At 44.8% G+C, this 20,288-nt stretch overlaps 2 protein-coding genes across 4 annotated transcripts in view; both read right to left on the bottom strand.

The window, feature by feature from the left end:
• Diaph1 (diaphanous related formin 1) overlaps positions 1–1,336 on the bottom strand; it is a 100,278-nt gene extending 98,942 nt beyond the window's left edge. The window contains exon 1 of one of the 2 annotated variants that reach the window (XM_074076784.1): positions 1,104–1,336. In XM_074076784.1, coding sequence (XP_073932885.1) covers positions 1,104–1,220 — 117 coding nt within the window. In that variant the 5' untranslated portion in view covers positions 1,221–1,336. The remainder of the gene's footprint in view (positions 1–1,103) is intronic. The other variant, XM_074076785.1, reaches the window with a different exon arrangement.
• A 1,503-nt stretch (positions 1,337–2,839) lies between these two features.
• Positions 2,840–20,255, bottom strand: Hdac3 (histone deacetylase 3). Of its 2 annotated transcripts, XM_020156034.2 has the most exons (15): positions 20,102–20,255; positions 19,915–19,997; positions 18,421–18,563; positions 12,295–12,376; positions 12,108–12,164; positions 11,938–11,993; positions 11,415–11,548; positions 10,464–10,544; positions 10,029–10,102; positions 9,820–9,884; positions 8,212–8,301; positions 8,030–8,088; positions 7,688–7,767; positions 7,241–7,398; positions 2,840–3,479 (listed from the first exon to the last, which is right to left on the bottom strand). In XM_020156034.2, exons 1-15 carry the CDS (start codon positions 20,154–20,156, stop codon positions 3,410–3,412), a joined length of 1,287 nt encoding a protein of 428 aa, XP_020011623.1. In that variant the 5' UTR covers positions 20,157–20,255; the 3' UTR covers positions 2,840–3,409. The 2 variants fall into 2 exon arrangements, with proteins under 2 accessions (XP_020011623.1, XP_020011624.1); XM_020156035.2 differs by lacking the exon at positions 19,915–19,997 and having other exon boundaries at positions 20,102–20,202.
• Positions 20,256–20,288: the final 33 nt, after the last annotated feature.

Genomic DNA, 20,288 nt, shown 5'->3' with positions numbered 1-20,288 from the left:
TTAAGACCAGACTCCCTCTCTTGGACAGTGCTCAATATCCTTCAAAGCTTTTATAGTAAAAAGCAAACAAATAGCTCTCTGGAGAGAGGAGGAAGAAAGAAAATTTAGGATGGGCAACAGGTAATAAAATATGATAAAGAGTTTCATGAATATCAGTTATCACTCAGAATAGGATGGGAATTGGCCCCCAAGGCAAGCTACATTCTTCTACAGGTAGGAAAAGGGATTTCAGCAGCCTTGGGCCACAGAAGGTTACAGAAGAGGAGTTGAGATGGTTATCATAGGAAATGTGTAAAAAGCAATTCGATTACTCACAAACTTCTGGGACCCCAAGTCTAACTTCCTCCCCAGGGGAAGGTTTATTACCATGCTGGGTCTAGAAGGACATAATCAGGAGAGAAGTTCTAACCTTTTAAAAAGCAACAGGGCAAAGAAACTGAATAGAGAAATAATGGGAAGCCAACCACCGTCATGCCCCAATGGCCACAGGACCTGGGCAGGAACCCATTCCAGTAATCCAAAGACAATCGTCCAAGGGAGGAGAGAAGGTAGGGCCCAAGTCAGGTTAACATTCCTGAGGGGAAGGATTATCAGGTGACACCGGGATGAGGGCCCCAAGAGGGACCGAGCGGGAGGAAAGTTAGCAGGTGAAAGGGATCAATCATGAAGAAGGAAGTGACCTTTTAGGAGAAGGAAATAAGAGAATACCGAAAAGGGGGGGTAAGGGTGAGAAGAGAAAATGGACCCAGGAGAGCACAGGGGACCAAAAAGAGGCGTGTGGGGGTTCGAGAGGCAGAAGAAAGGAAGTAGGGCTGAGAACCGGCGGGGCCATGGGGGCGGGAGGGCAGAGGTGCGAGCTGGGCAGAGAGAGAAACCCTGAGGTAGCGGGGTCCGGGCCAGGTGGGACTCCGGGGCTTCCCGAGGTCCCGGAGGGGGAGAATTCGGATTGCCGAGCCAAGGACCCAGAGAAACGAGGAAGGGAGGCGCGGGGGCGGCTCCCGAGACACCGGCAAGCGCCCCCGGGGCGGGCTGCGGAGGTCTCCGGAGTCCAGAGGGGCAGCTATCGGGCAAGGCTGAGGGAGCGGGGTGGGAGGGACACTCACGAATTTCTTGGATTTGCCGCCGTCGCCTCCCGTCGCAGGCAGTTCATCCGGGCTCCGACCCTTCTTCTTGTCCCGGGTCCCACGGCCGGGCCCCGGGCCCCCACCGGACGGCTCCATGTCCGGGTTCGCGCTGGCCACTGACCCCGCGCCTACGCCGCTCCCGCCCGGCTGCTCCGCGCCAGCCGCCGCCGCCGCCCAGCAGCTTCTTAGCCGGCCGCCGCGCCCCGCCTCATTAGCATGCCGAGCTGCGCGCGCTTCATGAATATACAACGGTGACGCCTCGCTCCCGCCCGCCTGCCCCACTTCCGCCCGGACCCGCAGCCCCTACCAATGGGGGAAGGGAAGGGGGTGGAGGGAAGCCGCGCTACCTGCATGCGGGCCTAACCATTCGGACCCACGTGGGGGGGCTGGGGGGTGGAGTGGGCGGTGCAGCTCTCAGTGGCCGCAGTGGGGAGCACCGCCCCCTGGCGGCTGGAGCAGCGCAGACTCGGCTCCTAAGCAGCGCCCACGTGGCTATAAAACCTAGACCTTGCAGCCCAAAACAGGGTATTATTATCTGAACCAAAATTCGAATAAGACTGTTATCCTGGTAGGGAATTTAGTGTTGGGCTTTCAGGGATAATGCAGTTTTCAAGTGTTTAATACCCGTGGAGCGAGCATATGAAAAAAATTAAAATCGGAATGCTACCATGTATTTAAAGACATGTGCCAAGAACAGAGCTTTGTTCAGCTCAAGTGCTAGACTCTGAACTAGACTAGCTCTGGAGTTACATTGCCCGGTTCCGAATTCTAGGTCTGCTACTTTCTAGATATGTTCCCAATGTGGACAAATTAATCATTGCTAACAGCCTAAGCACCCAGTGGGCCCTCGCAAAAAACAGTAATCTTGACCACAGCTGGCATGAGATCAAGTGTAAGTTCCTGGAGGTCAATCAGTGATTTACTCACTGGAGCCCCCAGTGCCTTGTTAGGGTAATACCAGGGACTCTGCTGAGCTGGGTGGCTCCTAAGTGTAGCCTCCATGTCCCTAGAGCTCCCTATCTTCCAATTACTTAATGGAAAGTTGCATAGAACTATCCAGGCCACATTCCAGAATAGTTCAAAAACTACTCAGTTTCTAAGCTAGAATGTTCAGAAACAGGAGTGAAAGGATGGGAGGAGTGACCCCAACTATCACTCCTCTTTCTTGTACCACTGCTGACATGTACATTTATCATACTCTTTCCTGATTATAAACTCCTCCAGAAAAGGGTCCACATTATGATCACTACAGTACCCAGCTTTTTTTTTTTTTTTTTTTGCTGCACTGGGGTTTGAACTCAGGGCCTCACGCTTGCTAGGCAGGCACTCTTACCACTTGAGCCATTCCACCAGCCTCCAGCAATGTTCTTCACAAAGACTGTTAGTAAGCAATTTTCACATCCTACACTATGCTAAGCACTCACCATGTTTCATGTCAGTGTATCTTCACTAGCATCATCATGCCAATTACCCATGTTCCAAAATATGAAGTCATCTTCTACTCCCTCTTAAACCAGTAATCTGCCCAGGATTACCTAACTTTTAACCAGAATGTTCTAAAAACTCCCTATATATAAGCAAAATAATCTACATAGAACACAGACATAGGGACTAACATAGAGTGCTGAATGAATGTTATTGTATGTATCATCACCCCTATTCCTCTCTCCCTTCATACATAGGTATGTAGCAATAATTAAAGAGTCCCAGAAAGGTACAAAAAATACCAATTTGGTTTATTGGATAAAAAGTGGTAAAATGGACATAAAGCCAAAAGTTAGAACAAGACATTTTCATATCCTTCCCTACTTGAAACCGCACTACATCATCTGGGGTTAAGGTGTTAGGGAGCCAAAGCCTCCAAAACTCTTATTCTTCACCTGCCCTTGAACAAGGCCGCAGTAAGAAAACCCAGGAGAGGATGCCAAAGGCAATCTCAGTCCTGTCTACCCCTCCACCCCTAAAAGTCTCTGGGTTAGAGGGAAACAGGGAAAAATAAGGGGCCAGAAGAACTGGGGAAAGGCCTCTAGGGCCCAACACCCATAATCATCCAGAGACAGTTATCCCTGTCCCCATCCCATCCTGAGGTACCATCATCAAGCTGTGGTAGAGAAAGGAAAAGGGATTAGATGGTTCTAGAACCATATATGGTCTTCATGTCCTTCCCCTGAATTAGTAAGAGCCCTGGGGGTGACCAGCCCAGAATTGGTGAAACCACATCTTTCCCTCCCACACAACCAAGAGGTGAAAAGAAATTCCATGGAACACAGCATCCCGAGCTGCTCTTAAATCTCCACATCACTTTCCTTGTCATTGTCATGGTCTCCATCATAAAATTCATTGGGTGCCTCTGGCCTGCAAAGCAAGAGGAGAGAGATCAGGAGCTTACCCTCCAAGTTCCAGTCTTCTCCCAGCACCTTCTCTGGAGCCATTTCTCAGGCTCTCTCTGTCAAGAGAACCATTCCCCTCTTCTTGTTGGCAGAGATTGATTGCTATGCATTCACCATTTGCATAATCAGTAAACATTTCCAGAGACTACTTTGTGCCAGGCACTGTCAAAGACCCCAGCAGGACAAGCGCCGGTGGCTCACGCCTATAATCCTAGCTACTAAGGAGGCAGAGATCAGAAGTATCTTGGTTTGAAGCCAACCCCAGGCAAATAGTTGGTGAGACCCTACCTCGAAAAAACCCATCACAAAAAAGTGCTAGTGGAATGGCTCAAGGTGAAGGCCCTGAGTTCAAACCGCAGTACTGAAAAGAAAAAAAAAAAAAAAGACCTAGAGAATTAGTCAGACAAGGTTTCCTTCTATCCTCAAAAAGCTTACCTAATAAATGAGATCAACAATAACAATATAAATAGATACAGTAATTTCAGATGATAGAGAGTCTATGAATAAAATAAAGTGACATGACTGAGAGTGATGGAAGAAAAGGGTGATTTCAGAGGGTGGTTCTAAGAATGAAAGACCTAAAGTCTGAGAAGAAGCTGGCCAGGAAAGATCTCAGGAAGACAATTCCACACCATAAGAAAACCAAATACATAAATCATAAGGTGGTAAGAAATTGCTGTGTTTCATAAGGACAAGAAGGCCAGGATGGCTAGGAGTTGTGTCCATGTAGGAGAGTAGTGACAGGTAAGATCAGGGATACAGGGAAGGACCAGCATGCAGGGCCTTTTTAAGCCACAGTCAGAAACCTGAGATTTCTTCTAAGTGCAAAAGAAGTTTTAGCAGAAGATTGACATGATGTTATAAACTTGAAGTGAGAGGAACATGAAAGCAACGCAGCGCTCAATAAATATTTAATACTGGTTTCTTTTTGAAAAACTATTCTCCGGGGCTGAGGGCCTGCTCAAGTGGTAGAGTACTTGCCTAGCAACGAGACCCTTAGTTCAAACCCCAGTACCGCCACAAAACAAAAGAAAACAAACTATTCTCTGAGACAAGCAGAGAATTGAAAAAGTCACCAAAGAGAAGCTGAAGAACTCAGTAAGCTAGGGAAGGTCCTGTCCACTCAGTGACCTATGTCTGTTACCTCTAAGTGCACAAGGGTGGAATGTATGGAGTCAAGTTTGAAACTCAGCCCTGATATTTAACTAGCTGTATGATCCTAGGAAAGTTACTTAACCTCTGAGCCTTAGATTCCTCCTCTGGTAATATTAGGGTATGAGCCCCCTCTTCAGGTTGTCATGTCAGGATAAGAACATGATGATATGCATGTTGCAATATAAAGTACTTAGTATAGAGTCTGGTACTTGGCAAATCTTCAAAAGTGTTAACTCTTTTTATTGCTACTCTGCAAGTCATATGCAAGCTGGAGCTATGAGCATCAAAGAACAGGAACCCAGTGAGTGCTCTGCCAAGGAGGTAGGGTTAGGAACAGGAAGAGGCCTGAGGCATCTGCTAGCTGTTGAAAGAGTATGGTATAATGTGGAGACTAGATCCACACGTCAGCCTGAAACTATGGATGAAAAAGCCAAAATTCAAGAAAAAGAAGAACCTAAAAATAGGTTTGCCAAAGCAAATCAGACAGTGAAAATCAATTTCCAAATGTCAAGCTTTAAAGACCTGGAGAAGATAAAAAGGAGATGATGTTTCAAAAAAGGAAGTACCGAGCTGGCAGAGTGGCTCAAGTGGTACAATATCTGCCTAGCAAGCCTGAGGCCCTGAGTTCAAACCCCAGTAATCCAAAAAAAAAAAAAAAGGAAGTCCTGAAGCCAGATGTTTTGATACTTCCTTCTACAGGCCAGGGACTAAGGGGGTACTCATGAAGGAGGGGAACTGGAGAAGTCCCAAGGATCACAACAGTAAAGCCCAGATCCAGAGGAGACAGATGGAAGCCAGAACTATACGGCCCAGAAGCACTTACAGGGGCTGAGAAGCCCATCCCAGTCTGCAACACAGACAGCTTCAACCTCAGATACTGCATGGTAGCAGGACTGGGTGTCCTGCACTGTTCAGTTCTGCTTGTCCCTCGGTCACATAAGGAGATCTATTCTCCACTAAGTGCATCTCTGTCTGCACTTCTGGGTTCTGTTGCCCTTTCCCTTCATCTTTTCAGAAAAGCTTGTTTGGGGTTTAAAAAAATCTATCCTGGTCTTTGTTTCCCCCAAATGCATTCCATCTATAAATATATTGGTATGGATCTCAGAAAGATAAAGGCTTTTTTTGAAAAATAAAAGAACAATGTAACCACTATACACTTAGCAAACCTGATAAAGTGAACACAACAGAAAAATCAAAGAGCTTTATAGAGTATTATGTGGGCAGTGACCTGTCCAGCTCAATACACAGGACTGAGCTGAAACAAAGGTAAACTGCCACAGATTTTTTAGAAGGCAATTTGGCAGCAAATATGAAAAATTTTACTGCACACAGCCTTTGACCTAACAGCAATAATTCTAGGACTCTAACTCACTCAAATAAGCATGCAAAGATGAATAAATAAAGGGGTTCACTGCCACACTTTTTACTGCTGTTATAATAAAAGAAAAAGGGTGTGTGTGTGAGAATTAAATGTCCGTGAACAGTAATTGTTAAATTATGCTATAACCACACAATGGACTATTATACAGCTGATAAAATGCCAAAGGCAATCTATATAAGCTGACATGGAAAGGTACATCTTTTTTTTTAAAAAGTCAGGCACAGGGGGCTCACACATGTAATCCCAGCTACTTAGGAGGCATCAAATGGGAAGACTGTGATTAGAAGACCTGGGCAAAAAGTTAGTGAAACTCCATCTCAACCAATAAGCTGGGCAGGGTGGTACATATCTGTGATCCCAGCTACCCAGGAGGTTGAGTAGAATGATTACAGTCCAGGCCAGCCCAGGCAAAAAGGAAGACCCTACCTGAAAAATAACTAAAGCAAAAAGGACTAGGGGCATGGCTCAAGTGATACAGCACCTGCCTAGCAAGCATGAGGCCCTGAGTTCAAACTCCACTACCACAAAAAAAAGAAGAAAATACAAGCTGTAGAGAAACATGTACAGAATGTTCCTACTTGTATTAACAAAAAACTACAAAAACAAAGCTGGGCACTGGTGGCTTACACCTGTAATCCTAGCTACTCTGGAGGCAGAGATCCTAAGGATTGCAGTTCGAAGCCACCCTCAGGCAAATATGTCATGCAACCCTATCTCGAAGAAATGCATCACAAAAAAGGGCTGAAAGGGCTGGTGGAGTGGCTCAAACAGTAAAAGCATGAGCCCTGAGTTCAAACCCCAGTGCCACCGAAAAGAAAGCCCAAAAAACTCACAAACAACCACCTCTATGAAGTGCATGTGTTTATATGTACATATAGAAGTATACTTGTAATCTATAGAAAAGTTCTACCTGAAAAGATATGAATCAAACTATCGATAGTGGTTACTTCTACAGAATAAGCCTGGTATTATATGAAAGAAAACAACATATTTTGATGCTGTTTATAATTTTTACAATAAATATGCATTACTTTTGTCATTAAAAATGGCAAAAAAAAAAAAAGAGAGAACAAGGGACTTGGAGGTAAACCAGGGACGAGTATGCTATTGCTTTCCAATTTACTCTTTCCTTTGTAAGCCTCCCCAGCAAGCCTGCTGGAATTGCTGGCTCTCAAGTCCCTGCCCCAGACCTGCTGTAGTTCTCCTCAGGACCCCTCTCCTCTGCATCCGCCTCATCAGTCCTGTCATAGGTCAGGAGGTCTGCAGGCACATCGTGGATCTGGACACTAGGTGCATGGTTCAGCATCTTTAGGTTTTCAAAGATTGTCTGGCGGATCTGGTCCAGATACTGGTTGGAGATAGGAAAACAGAGTCGACAATTTCTAGCGATTCCCAGGGCATCCACCCTTCTTGCTTTCTTCTACCCCTAACATCCTGGATCTGAACTTCAAGTTCAGATCCCCCAGCTGATAACTTTCCCTCCCCACAAACTCTGACTGCTTCTACTTTATCCTAAGCTGCCTCCTGGCTGATAACAGTGATAGCTTAGAACTTCCATCTCTTTGGCTTCTACTTCCACATCATGGACCTCTCCTGAGCTCCATTATCTTTGTGCCCAGCTTCTCCAAGCTGCTGACCTGGCGTGAGTTCTGATTCTCGATGCGGGTGCTGACATCTGGATGGAGGGTAAAGTCCGGGGCAAAGTACTCGAAGTACTCTTGGAGAGTAGAAGAGATAAGAAGAGGAGATTAGGCAGGAAGTATGGCTCAAATGGATACAGGCAGGTCCCAAGACTTTCTGATCTCTTCTCTCCTCATCCAGATTCCCCTGCAGCCCAATCTTTGCTTTGCTCTGAGCTCAGGGGTGTATTTTGCAGAGCTCCACAGTATAAAACCTATTTGCCTTCAAACAAGGTCTTTCTGAGGGCTGGTGAGAATGGCCTTCCTTCCTGTTGAAGTGTGTTGGGAGGTGGACCTTACCACTATAGGGAAGCTCTTCACTGATGGCCTCTTCTACCAGCAGTGATGTCTCATATGTCCTGTAACCAACAAGCAAAAGCGGGTAGGCCAACTGACTAAGTAGACTGAAGAGCACACCTGGCCAAGCTCAGAGAACCCACACTGGACAACAAAGGAGGAGGAAAATCAGGAAGGGTACTCACCAGCAGCGGGCAACATTTCGGACAGTATAGCCACCACCACCTAGCACCAGTAGAGGGATATTAAAGCTCTTGACATATTCAACACATTCCCTGTTAAAAGGAACCAGAGGAATGAGTGGCGCCAATGTATATACCTCTAGGTATTGCACAGAAAGGGGCAAAGGGAATTATCTGCTGGAGGCATGGCTCAAGCACTACAGTACCTGCCTAGCAAGCACAAAGCTGAGTTCAAAGCCTAGTACTGCCAAATGTTCTATATCTTAATCTGGATAGTAGAATTTATTGAATTGTACCCTTAAGGTTTGTGGACTTTAATATTTTGTGTGTCAATAAAAATTTTAAAATAAAACACACCCTCACTTCTATCCTACTCAACATGCTACATGGCACCCCATCTATTATTCAGCTATTCCAATCTGTCAGTTCAAGCCTTCAGAATACTTCTCTCCATCACTATCTCCTCCACCTTAGCCTGCACATCACATCTCCTGCCCAAATAATGCCAAGGACTTCTTAACTGGTCTTCCTATTACATATCCTATCCCCCTCACTTCCACCCAGACCTTTCTCCATTCAACAGTCAGAACAGTCTCTTAAAATGACATTGGATCATGTCATTCCCTGCTCAAAATTCTTCGTTTCCCATCATCTATGGAATGTAATTCAAACTCCTTACCAGGGTCTAAAAGGTCTGCACAATCTCAGGATGGCCAGCTTCCACGACCTCACCACAAACTACCTCCAACTTGCTCCCCATGTTCTGGCCTTGCTGGTTTTATTTCCTCTCCTTTAAGACATCAGCTCTTTCAGCCTCAGAGCCTTTTGTGGTCCTTCTCACTGCTTGGGACAAGCTTCTCTCTACATCTTCTATGGTTTGCTCCTTCTCAGCCTCCAGGTCTCAGCTCCCATTTCAACTCCTCAGAAAACGCTTTCTAAATCATGCTACCTAAAATAGATTCCCAGTATTACCCATGTCTCAGCTTTCTATTATTTTCCTTCATAGGATTTATAACAATGTACTTATCTCTCTTGCTTACTATGTTTTGACTGCATCATTTGATAAACTGTAAACTCCAAAAGTGTTTCCCATTAAATCTCTGTCATTTAGTACACTACTCGGAACATAACAGGTATTTAATAAAAAAACTACTGCGAATGAATGGTCATCTAGGGAACTCTATTCAAGGTGACATTTCCAGTTCAAATACAATTTGTAGCTATTGCTGATTCTCAAGAAGAGATGAGAAAATTCCCCAATACTCTCACTCCATGTACAGAGTCCTAAGACCACTTGAAAACCTGGGGGATGCGAGGCAGTATTGGGAGGATGGAGGTTCAAGGCCAGCCCAGGCAAAAAGTTTGCAAGATCCCATCTCAGTCAATAGAAGCTTGGCATTGCAGCATGGACCTGCCATCCCAACTATAGGAAGCATAAATGAGAATACTGTGGTTCAGGCTGGCCTGGGGCATAAAGCAAGATCTATCTGAAAAATAACTAAGGCAAAAAGGGCTAGGAGCACGGTTCAAGTGGCAGAGCATCTGCCTACCTACCAAGGGCAAGGCCCTGAAAAAGAAAACCTGGGGGAAAAGAAGAAGGGCAAGTCTCACCCATGCCCTCGTATGCTGAGATTGAAACAGCCCAATCGATCACAGCCCAGAGAGTCAGCTCCACACTGCAAAAAAACAAAACACCAGGAAGCTGCAATGACATAATTGATCAGAACATCAAGAATAACACCAATCTAGGGAACCTCCTCTTCCCAATCTCATTCCCCAAGCCCGGGCAAGCCCTCCTGAGGGGGTGCTAACAGCATTACCTGGAGCACAATGCATGTGGGTTGGTAGAAGTCCACCACCTGGTTGATGACCGGCTGGAAAAGGTGCTTGTAACCTGGGAGAGGGCCAAAGATGGGCACCTGGCACCCCAAGGGGATGGGGAGACAGGGAACAAAAGGGAAAAGGGGGCTGAGAGAGCATGTAGCCCAGGAAAGAGGCAACCCCCAGAACCAAACCACTGGTTCTGAACTTACAGAGGGGGTCCCAGACTGCTATGAGTGACTGATGAAAGCTAATGACTCTCTTCCCAGAAAAAGTACAAACACATAACGCAGCATACAGTTGCCAGGAGTTCACGGTCCCTCTGAAGGCCATTCATCCTTAAGGACATGTGGCCCAACAGTAGACAATCCAGGCAGAAGAGGTTAGTTCATAGAAAGAAGGGGAAGAGTGAAGAAGGAAATGTCAGTACTTACTCTGGTCATCAATGCCATCCCGTAAGGGCACATTGAGACAGTAGTAGCGGCCACTCTCTGCTCCAACTTCATACATGTCACCTACAGAGAAGTGGAGGGGAGGGGGCCCATGCATGGAAAACTTCCATGACCCAGTAGAGCTCCTACAGCCACTAAATGTCTGGCAACTTGCATTTGTTCAAAAACAACCAAAAAAAATTTTTTTGAGACATGGTTTTGCTATGCAACCCAGGCTGGCCTGGACCTCACTAAGCTACCCAAGCTGACTTCAAACTCTTGATCCTCTGCCTCAGCCTCCCAAGTGCTGAGACTATAGGAATATACTACCACACTTGGCTCAACAAAATTTTCTTTTTTGTCAGTACAGGGGTTTGAACTCAGAGCCTCGTACTTGCTAGGCAAGTGTTCTACCACTTGAGACACTCCAACTTCACCAACAAATATTTCTGATGAGCTACCATGAACTAAGATGTGTAGTAGGCAAAGGGGATACAGCAATGAACATTACTAATGAAATTCATGAAATCCTTACCAAGCTCAAACTCTTAGAGGTGGGCATAATGAAGAAGGACAGTAAGAAAAAAAAAAAACAACAACCCACAATAAATAGAACTAGCAGTGAGTACTCTAAAAGAAACAGACAGGGTAATGTAACAGAATAATAGAGAAGCAGGTGATTACCGTAATGGAGTGGTCCAAAAGGCTTCTCTTGGGAAGGGACATCTGAGCTCAGACCAGAAGGTTTAAGGAGTCAAGTCATGGTAAAAAGCTGAGGGGTAACTGGGTTTGGTAGTGCATGCCTACAATATCAGCACTTGAGAGGCTGAGGCAGAAGGATCTTGAGTTTGAGGCCAGCCTACACTACGTAGCAAGACCCTGTCTCAAAATGACAAACCAAACAACAAAAAAAAGCTGAGGGTTACAAAGGGGACAGTAATCCTTATTCCCTACCTGTCCCAGGGAAGAAGTAATTTCCGTATTTGTGAAAGGACACAGTCATAACCCGGTCAGTGAGGTAGAAGGCTTCCTGAACCCCGTCACCATGGTGGATGTCGATGTCAATGTAGAGCACCCGAGGGTGGTACCTAGGGTAAGGGCAAAGCCAACATCTGAGTAGAGGCAAAGTCCCCACCCAACCCACTCCTCCCAAACACAGGGTGTAGAATTATTTAGAGGCTGCTTCTGGCCAAGCCACCTGAAACCTAACACCATTAGTTGCGTAAGGGTAGCCCTGGGCTCCAGCCTGAAGGCTAGAGGCAGGGACAGGAGAGGGATGTGCAGAGAAGACTTAAATGTGAGCAGGGAGCAGGAAATCTGTAGCAAAGCAGAGGAAGAGGGAGCCTAAGGGAAGCATCAAGAACTTGGAAGAAGCCAGTGGAGGAGAAGGGAGGCTAGAGGAAGGACCAGAACTGAGTCTGAGGGACCTCCTCAGCCAAGTCTCATAAGTGCCCCTATTTCTTTCTAGGCCACTTACTTGAGAAGCTCCAGGATGCCAATTACAATGTCGTTGACATAGCAGAAGCCAGAAGCCTATGGCGAGACAATGATCTTATAGAGGAACAATTCTTAACTACCTGCCCCCACTGTCATCCTGACTACCCACACTATGGTAGCCACTGTCTCCCCCATCACCTCCTCACTCACCTCAAACTTCTTAGCATGGTGAAGACCACCAGCCCAGTTAATGGCAATATCACAGATCTGAAAGACAAACATACACCTTACAGTCCTCCTCTTGCCTACCCCTGAAGCTGGGTGCCCATGATCAGGGTTATAGCCCTGAGTCTGGAGCCTGACAGGAAAGGGGAAACAGGGCTCAGAACTATGTTACCTTGTTGTTCAGTTGGGTTGCTCCTTGCAGAGAGGCACCTGTGTAACGGGAGCAGAACTCAAAGAGCCCGGGAAACACTGGGCTGCAGGGAAGAAGGGTGGAGTGAAACCTTCTTGCCAGTGTCCAGTCCCTTCCTACACCTCCCTCCCACCCAAACTCCTCCAATTCCCACTATCCAATAGCCTTCTTTCCCCCTCCTACACAACTGAGCTACCTGCAAATCTATTCAACAAATATTTTGGACTAAATCATGTACTAAGCCCTCTGCAAAGCACAGGATGAGAAGTAAAGAAGCATTTAACTCTGTCAGGAAATTTGTACCCTACATGGGAAGAGAAGCAAACAGCTTCTAGGTTCTTGAATATACAAAGAAAAAGGAAATAAGTTGAGAAAAAACATAAGGCTTCTGTGTGTACCACACTTTGACACAATGTTCAGTAATATTCTTTATAGTCACATTTTGCAAAAAGAATTGCAGTCTTATTTATGTGAAACAGTAATACTGAGCTAATTGACGGAAAGTCTTTAGCTCATTGTGTGGCACTATGAGCCACATGTCAGCTATAATGATAACCACCTTCATTCTTTATAAAAAGGAATGGCTTGAAACCAGACACAAAAGCTATATTATTGCATGACTCCATTTATATAACATTCTGGAAAAGGCAAAATATAAGAATAGACAGCAGATCATTAATAGCCTAGAGCTAAGGTAGAAAGAAGGCATTGATTACAAAAAGGTATGAGGGACCTGTGTGAAGTAAGGGAAATAGTCTGTGCCCTGATACATTCCATCAAAACCCTCAGAAATGTGACACCTAACAACAGGGAATTTGACTGTGTGGACTATAATTTTATAAACCTAACTTTAAAAAAAAACACTTCAAAAATTCCAAACTTAGATTTTTAGGCTCAGTGGTAGAGCATGTACCTAGCATGTGCAAAACCCTGGGTTCAAGCCACAGCAACCCCCACCACCACAAAAAAAAAAATCCCTAGTTTTAGGTCTCCAAGAAAACTGACACATCTGACCTTGTGAAAAACAAAATTTTAACTTCTCAAAGAATTTGGAAAGAAGCCTAAGCAAATGAAAAAAATAATGAAATTATCAGCTCCAGTAATCCTAGCTACTCAGGAGGCAGAGATCAGGAAGATCGAGGTTCTAAATCAGCCTGGGTAAACAGTTCTCGAGACCCTATCTCAAAAAAACCCATCACAAAAAAAAAAAAGGGCTGGTGAAGTGACTCAAAGTGTAGGCCCTGAGTTCAAACTCCAGTACCACACACAAAAAAATAAAGGTTGTACATGAAACTGGATTAAATAATAATAGTACTATTTGGCTTCCTAGTAAATGAATTTTTACTTATACTAATGTCATAGAAAACTGATTGATAGCTGGGTGTTAGTGGCTCATGCCTGTAATCCTAGCTATTTGGGAAGCTGAGATCAGAAGGATGGCAGTTCAAGGCTAGCCCAGGCAAAAAGCGAGATCCTATCTCCAAAATAACCACAGAAAAAAGGGCTGGAGGTGTGGCTCAAGTGGTAGAACACCTACCTAGCAAGCATGAAACACTGAGTTCAAACCCAAGTAACATCAAAAAAAAAAAAAATTATTGATTAAAAACTTGTGATATAACTACATTGTGAAACTGGGAGAGAAGGGGAAGGAAGCCAGCTGATGGTATGAGAAATGGAACACTCAGATTCCATTCAGTAGCCAATACCTAAAATTGGGAAATGAAGAAAAAATGATCAGAGACAATCTAGGGTAGTAAGATTATAAGCACAGAGTCAGAAGCCATGCTGGGTGCTGGTGGCTCACGCCTGTGATCCTAGCTACTCAGGAGGCAGAGATCAGGAGGATCAAAGTTCAAAGCCAGCCCGGGCAAATAGTTCACAAGACCTTATTTCGAAAAACCCTTCACAAAAATAGGGCTGGTAGAGTGGCTCAAGGTGAAGGCCCTGAGCTCATGCCCCAGTACCGGGGGAAAAAAAAAAAAAAAGAAGCCAGACTACCTAAGTTCAAATATCTACTAATGATAGTGAAGTTGAGCCAGCTGTTTAACCTTTCGGTACCTAAATGTTCTTATCTGTAAGGAGACAATAATAAACACTGTTTGATTGGGCAAGGTGGTGCATACCTGTAATTCCAGTACTCAGGAGGATAAGGTAGGAGGATTGTGGGCTCAAGGCCAGCCTGGATTAAATAGTATGTTTGAGGTTAGCCTGGGCTATGTAGTAAGACCCTGTCTCTAAAAAAACAATAAACAAACAAACCTCAGTTCATAGATTACATGAGGAAATGGCCACAAAGCATTCAAAATAGTATCTAGCACATAGTTGGAATTTCCTAAATATAAAAGATCAGTAGTAGTAAACTTATTATTTTGAAATCCAAAGATAAGAACCAAGCCAGGTGCCGGTGGCTTATCCCTGTAATCCTAGCTATTCGGGAGACCAGGAGGATCACCATTCAAAGCCAGTACAGGCAAATAGTTCTAGACACCCTATCTAGAAAAAAATGCATCCCAAGAAAGGGCTGGCAAAGTGACTCAAGAGGTAAGAGCAAGAGAACCTGAGTTCAAACACCAGTACCACAAACAAATAAACAAAACAGAGATAAACACCAGAATAAACAGGTAAAGAAGCTGACAGTGGCTGCCACTGGGGAGAGGCATTTGTAAGTGGAAGTAATAGATCTGGGATTTTGTTGTTGTTTTTCATTAAAAGTCTTATGGTATGATTTGGCTACTCAGATTACTTTCAAAAGAATCCGAAATTAATTTAAATTAAAAAAACAAAAAAAGGAAAATCCACTGCTTAAGTTAACACTTAACTTTCCCCTGCTTAGCTTAGGTTTGGCAGGACAACTGATAAGGCACAAATGGCCCTGAGGTGGTATTCCCTAACTGCGAAAAGAACATTACAGGGCTCCATCTGTGGCCTAACAGCTGACTCTGCATTCCCAGACTTAGAAAGTGAACTCAGAAATACCAGCAGGAACAATAACCAAAAAAACAAGAAACCTCCCAAGTCAGCATGTGACTCAACACCAAATGAGCAGTACAGTGTATATGGAACAGGGCACTTGTGGGCTAGTATGGTCAAGAAAGGTTTCATGGAGCAGGGCACCAGTGGCTCACGCCTATAATCCTAGCTACTCGGGAAGCAGACATAAAGAGGATCATGGTTCAAAGCCAGCCCCAGGCAAATAGTTTGCAAGACCCTATCTTAAAAAACCCATCATACAAAAGGGTTGGAAGAGTGGCTCAAGAGGTGCCAGGCCCTGAGTTCAAACCCTAGTGCCATTTAAAAAAAAAAAAAAAGCTTTGGAAGGTTGGGTATGGTGACTTACAACTACAATCCCACTACTCAGGAGGCTGAGGCAGGCAGATCAGAAGTTCGAGACCAACCAGGGGTACATAGGGAGAACCCATCTTTAAAAAAAAAAACTTCATTGATGAAGGCATGCTGTGAGTTGTGGGGATAATAATGGGAAGGTGTAAGGAGTTGGCCTCTATTCTGAGGCTCTGGCTCCTTCTGTCAGAAGGTCCTTTCAGGGCAAAGAAGAGTAATAGAGGAGATCAGACTGATTAAAGTACAGTATATTTACAGATAAAATACCAAGGCAAAACCCCACAAGCAAAACAGTAAAGGACGGTAATACAAAACAGTCATGTTAAGGGGAGGGTACAAGCAAGAAGGGGAGGGTAAACGAAATGGGTAAAAGAGGGTGAATATGGCTGACATATTTTCTACACATGTATGAATATGGGACATTGAAACCTGTTGAACCATTTTAAGAAGCGGGGAGGAAGGGATGAATCAAACTGGGGTTCATAATACGTATATATGGAAATGTCAAACGAAACCCCCTGTACAACTATTTTGTACTAATAAAAACACTTAAAAAAAAAAAGTCCTTTCAGGGAAACAGATTAATGAAGTGGTTTTTATCACTTCATACTGGGCTCTGAGCTGGTGGGGTGGTGTATACCCGTAATCCCAGCATTCAAGAGGCTGAGACAGGAGATGAGTTCAAGGTCATCCTGTGCTACATAGCAAGACCCTTTCACAAACAAAACAAACAAAAAAACCTAGGCTCTGAATCTGAACCCTGCCACCTCCATTGATACGTTCCGTGACTCAGGCTAAACTACCTAAGTCTCCCCAAACTTCCATTTATGTATGTGTAACATCAGGAAATGGACTATTACATCTCAGGGTTGGTGTGAGAATTAAGTGGATATATCAGCAACCCTCAGCATAACACCTAGCACAGTAAGCACTCAAAAGTCAGCCACTGTCAGAAACTCTACAGCATCAACAACCTAATTTCTTCAAGAATAAATTCAAGGGAGAAAGGAAAAGGCCACAGATTAAGTTTCAAGAGACATCAATCAAATGCAAAGTGTGGACACTGTTTAGATCCTGATTTTTAAGTAAAATGAATAACAAAACTGGAGTTTCTGAATATCAATTGCATATTTGATTTAAAAATTACTATTAAATTTTAAGTGTGATATTAATATCTTTAAAGAGTATTATATAGAAACATATAGTAAAATGTTTATGGATAAAAATATGTGAACATTTGAGGTTTTTTTTTTTGAGACAGAGTCCTGCTGTATAGCAAGACTGGCCTACAACTTGCAATCATCTGCCTCTGGCTCCTAAGCACTAGAATCTCCCATGTGCGCCACCACATCTGGCTGGGATTTGCTTTAATATAATCTAACAGAAGGATTTGCAGATGAAGAAAGACTGGCCATTTGCTTGTAAGTTTTGAAACTGAGTAATAGATATGGAGGAGTTCACTGCTCTACTCTACTTTCAGAAATGTTTGATATTTTCCTTAAAAAAAAGTTTAGATCAAGGGCTGGTGGAATGGCTCAGGCAGCAGAGCACCTGCCTAGCAAGTATGAGGCCCTGAGTTCAAATCCCAATACTGCTAAAAAAAAGACTTAAAAAAGTTTAAATTGAACTGGGTATGTGGTAATTATTACAGTGTTTTCTTTTTTGGTGGTACTGGGGTTTGAACTCAGGGCCTACACCTTGAGTCACTCCACCAGCCCTATTTTTGTGATGGGTTTTTTTGAGATAGGGTCTCACAAACTATTTGTACAGACTGGCTTTGAAACTTGATCCTCCTGATCTCTGCCTCCTGAGTAGCTAGGATTACAGGCAAGGGCCACAGGTACCCTGCTGTTATGGTTATTTTTCATGGGTGTATCCTGGAGTGTAAACAAGGATCATAGCTCATCTTTGTTGTTCATTCACTTTCCCACAATGCCTAACCCTGGGTCTTCCACAGGCAATACAAGCTCACTGTAAACCTGGCCACAACAAATCACTTCTTTGCTTTTTAAAACACTTTAATGACTTTCCTCTACTCTAGGGGGAAAAAAAAAAAACCTAATTCATAACAGGGCTGTTTACTTTTTAAAAAGCTTCCTTTACTCTCCATCTAGATCACTTTCCTCTTCATATTCTGCGCTTTGCCTTTTTTCTGTCCCTCAAATAAGTCATACTCTATCCTACCACAGAACTTTAGTACATGTTGTCCCTACTGCCCCCACTATATCCCTCCCTTCACCCTCAAATCACCTTTTATCTAATTATTTTCTACTTTTTCTTTTTTTCAGATATCAGTTCAATTTTCCATTACTTCCTCCAGGAAGACCTAGAGAACCCTTCTAGAGAACAGCCCTACTCTGAAGCTAAATAATTCTGCCAAGTACACATTCTCATTAGTCTATCATGTACCTCTTCTTCACAGAACTTACCACAGATACAATATTAAAATTTTGTTCTTTTTGCATGTTTTTGTGGCACTGGGGCTTGAACTCAGAGCCTCAGGCTTGTTAGTCAGGTGCTCTACCACCTGAGCCACTCCACCAGCCCAAAATGTTGTTCTTTTTGTTCATCATTGTATCTCCTGCATTCAGCACAGTGCCTGGCCTAGGGCAAATGACCAATAAATATTTACTGAATAAACAAATGAGTGAATGATGATTCACTGACAAGCAGGCTCCCTTTCATATCCTCCCACTGCTGACACAAGACCTCATTGAAGGACCTGGCATCAATGTGCTTGAATCCAGTTTCAATCCTCCCCTCCCTCACCAGTCATCGCCCACGTTGAAGGCGTTAAGGCTCTTGGTGAAGCCTTGCATATTGGTGGGGCTGACTCTCTGCAGGAAGTCAATGTAGTCCTCAGAGTGGAAGCGGCACATGTCATGCTGGGAGGCCTGGTATGGCTTGAAGACCTTGGGATGGAGACACAAGATGAACCCAAGCAGGGTTACACCAGTCATGAGGTCGAGGTCGAGACCACCCACGCTGACCCAGCTCTAGAGATTGTCCAAAACCACATAAAAACAATCCCCCATCCCCTATCTCTTGTTATTCTTTCTATGAGTCCAAGGTCAGTGAAGAGGAGGCTATTAGTCAGGTGGGCTATGTTAAATCAAGACTTCTGGAGACTACTTCCTCTCCTTCCCATCTTCAGCTCAGCCTCTCCTACCTTCTCAACTCTGAGCCTTGATCCACCTATCCTGTTCCCTAGATCTCTTGGTCCTGGGTCTCTCCATACTTGTCTCCCCTCTGGGTTCTTCATCGTAAAGTCAAATACATGGGATATATGCCAAGTTAATCTAAATTTAAGGTGCCAAACCAAACATTTATCATCCTCGATGGGGGAGAGAGGAGGAAAAGTTCACATACCCCTGTGAAAATCAGGCAAAGAAAAAAGATTTTTCTTCTGCTAAAAAACACAGGGATGCACAGGCTGACAATCCCTCAAGGGATTCACAGATTCCTGCACTAACATCACCTCCATCTATTCCATGACCAAACCACTGCCTGTGCCTCAACACAAGCAGTAAAACACATATTGTTGACTAATTATCCTCAAAGTGCATAAGGATGGGGTCAGCTATTATACCATTCTACAGCTATAAATTACAAACTGGGGACAGACAACGTGTGTCTATATGGGAGGTGAAGAACTGGGTAGCAATTAAGAACTGTGCAGAAGTATTCTGGATTGAAAGGAGAATACCCAGGATATCTCCTGCTCTATATACATGCACACACATTTACACACAGGCCTGCAGAGTTGTTCCTGGAGTTCTGTGTGCAGGTAAAGAAAGGTGGCACGAAGTTGTGGGAACTGAAGGTAAACCTCACACCCAAATCCCATCCCCAGTACCATAGCACTGTCAACGCCTTAAAACGCAGGGACTAGGCATAATTCAGTGGTAGAACATTTGACCAGCTCTGAGTTCCATCCCCAGCCCAGCAGAATAAATATGTAAAGAAAATAAAGTGCAAAGAAGAAACATGCTCTGTCTTCAAACCAGCCCCTAGGCTCTAATCCTAGGCTAAGGGCTGGTCTAAGGTCAAAGGAAGAGCAACCTGAGGTGAAAAGGTAACTCCCATTCCGTCAACGGACGCCACTCCTAACGCACTGCATATAGGGAGTGTTCCCAGTGTCTACTATCCACCTTCCCCACCTCTAGGGGCGGGAGGCACCTGGTGCATACAGTCCAGCCCACCTATCCCTAAGGCTGCAGCTCGCTCCCTGCCCCAAATCCCGGCAGAGGCGACGAAACTCACGATCATCTTCTTATAGAGACCATAATGCAGGACCAAGCTATGGGTCAATGCCAGGCGATGGGGCTTCATAGGGTGCCCAGCTCCTGGGGGTGGGGCGAAGAGTTCGTCAGTTCCCACCGCTGGGATTGCCACCCTTCCCTTGAAACCTCTACTTCCCAGCCCCTCGCGAACGATCATGTTCCCTCACCGTAGTGGAAGTTGCCCACGTCAGGGTCGTAGAAATAGGCCACAGTTTTTGCCATGGTGCCGGCGGGACCAGGCCGCGCGCCTCCGCCGCCCGCCCGCCCGCGGCCGCCAGCCCCACCCCCGGTCGTGCGTGCTACGTAAGCACGCAGCCGGCCTCTGCGGCACAGGGAGGCTTTGGCCCCGCCTCT

Source organism: Castor canadensis, chromosome 6, assembly GCF_047511655.1.
Source record: "Castor canadensis chromosome 6, mCasCan1.hap1v2, whole genome shotgun sequence".
Classification (NCBI taxonomy): domain Eukaryota; kingdom Metazoa; phylum Chordata; class Mammalia; order Rodentia; family Castoridae; genus Castor; species Castor canadensis.
The sequence above is the reverse complement of the archived record's forward strand: the minus strand, read 5'-3'. Positions and strand labels throughout refer to the sequence as shown.

Coding starts and splice junctions, on each gene's coding strand:
- Hdac3 (XM_020156034.2), bottom strand. CDS start 20,156: ATGGCAAAAACTGTGGCCTATTTCTACGACCCTGACGTGGGCAACTTC. Junction 19,998..20,101: donor CGTGGGCAACTTCCACTACG/GTGAGGGAACAT, acceptor CCCCACCCCCAG/GAGCTGGGCACCCTATGAAG. Junction 8,089..8,211: donor CGAAATGTTGCCCGCTGCTG/GTGAGTACCCTT, acceptor TGTTGGTTACAG/GACATATGAGACATCACTGC.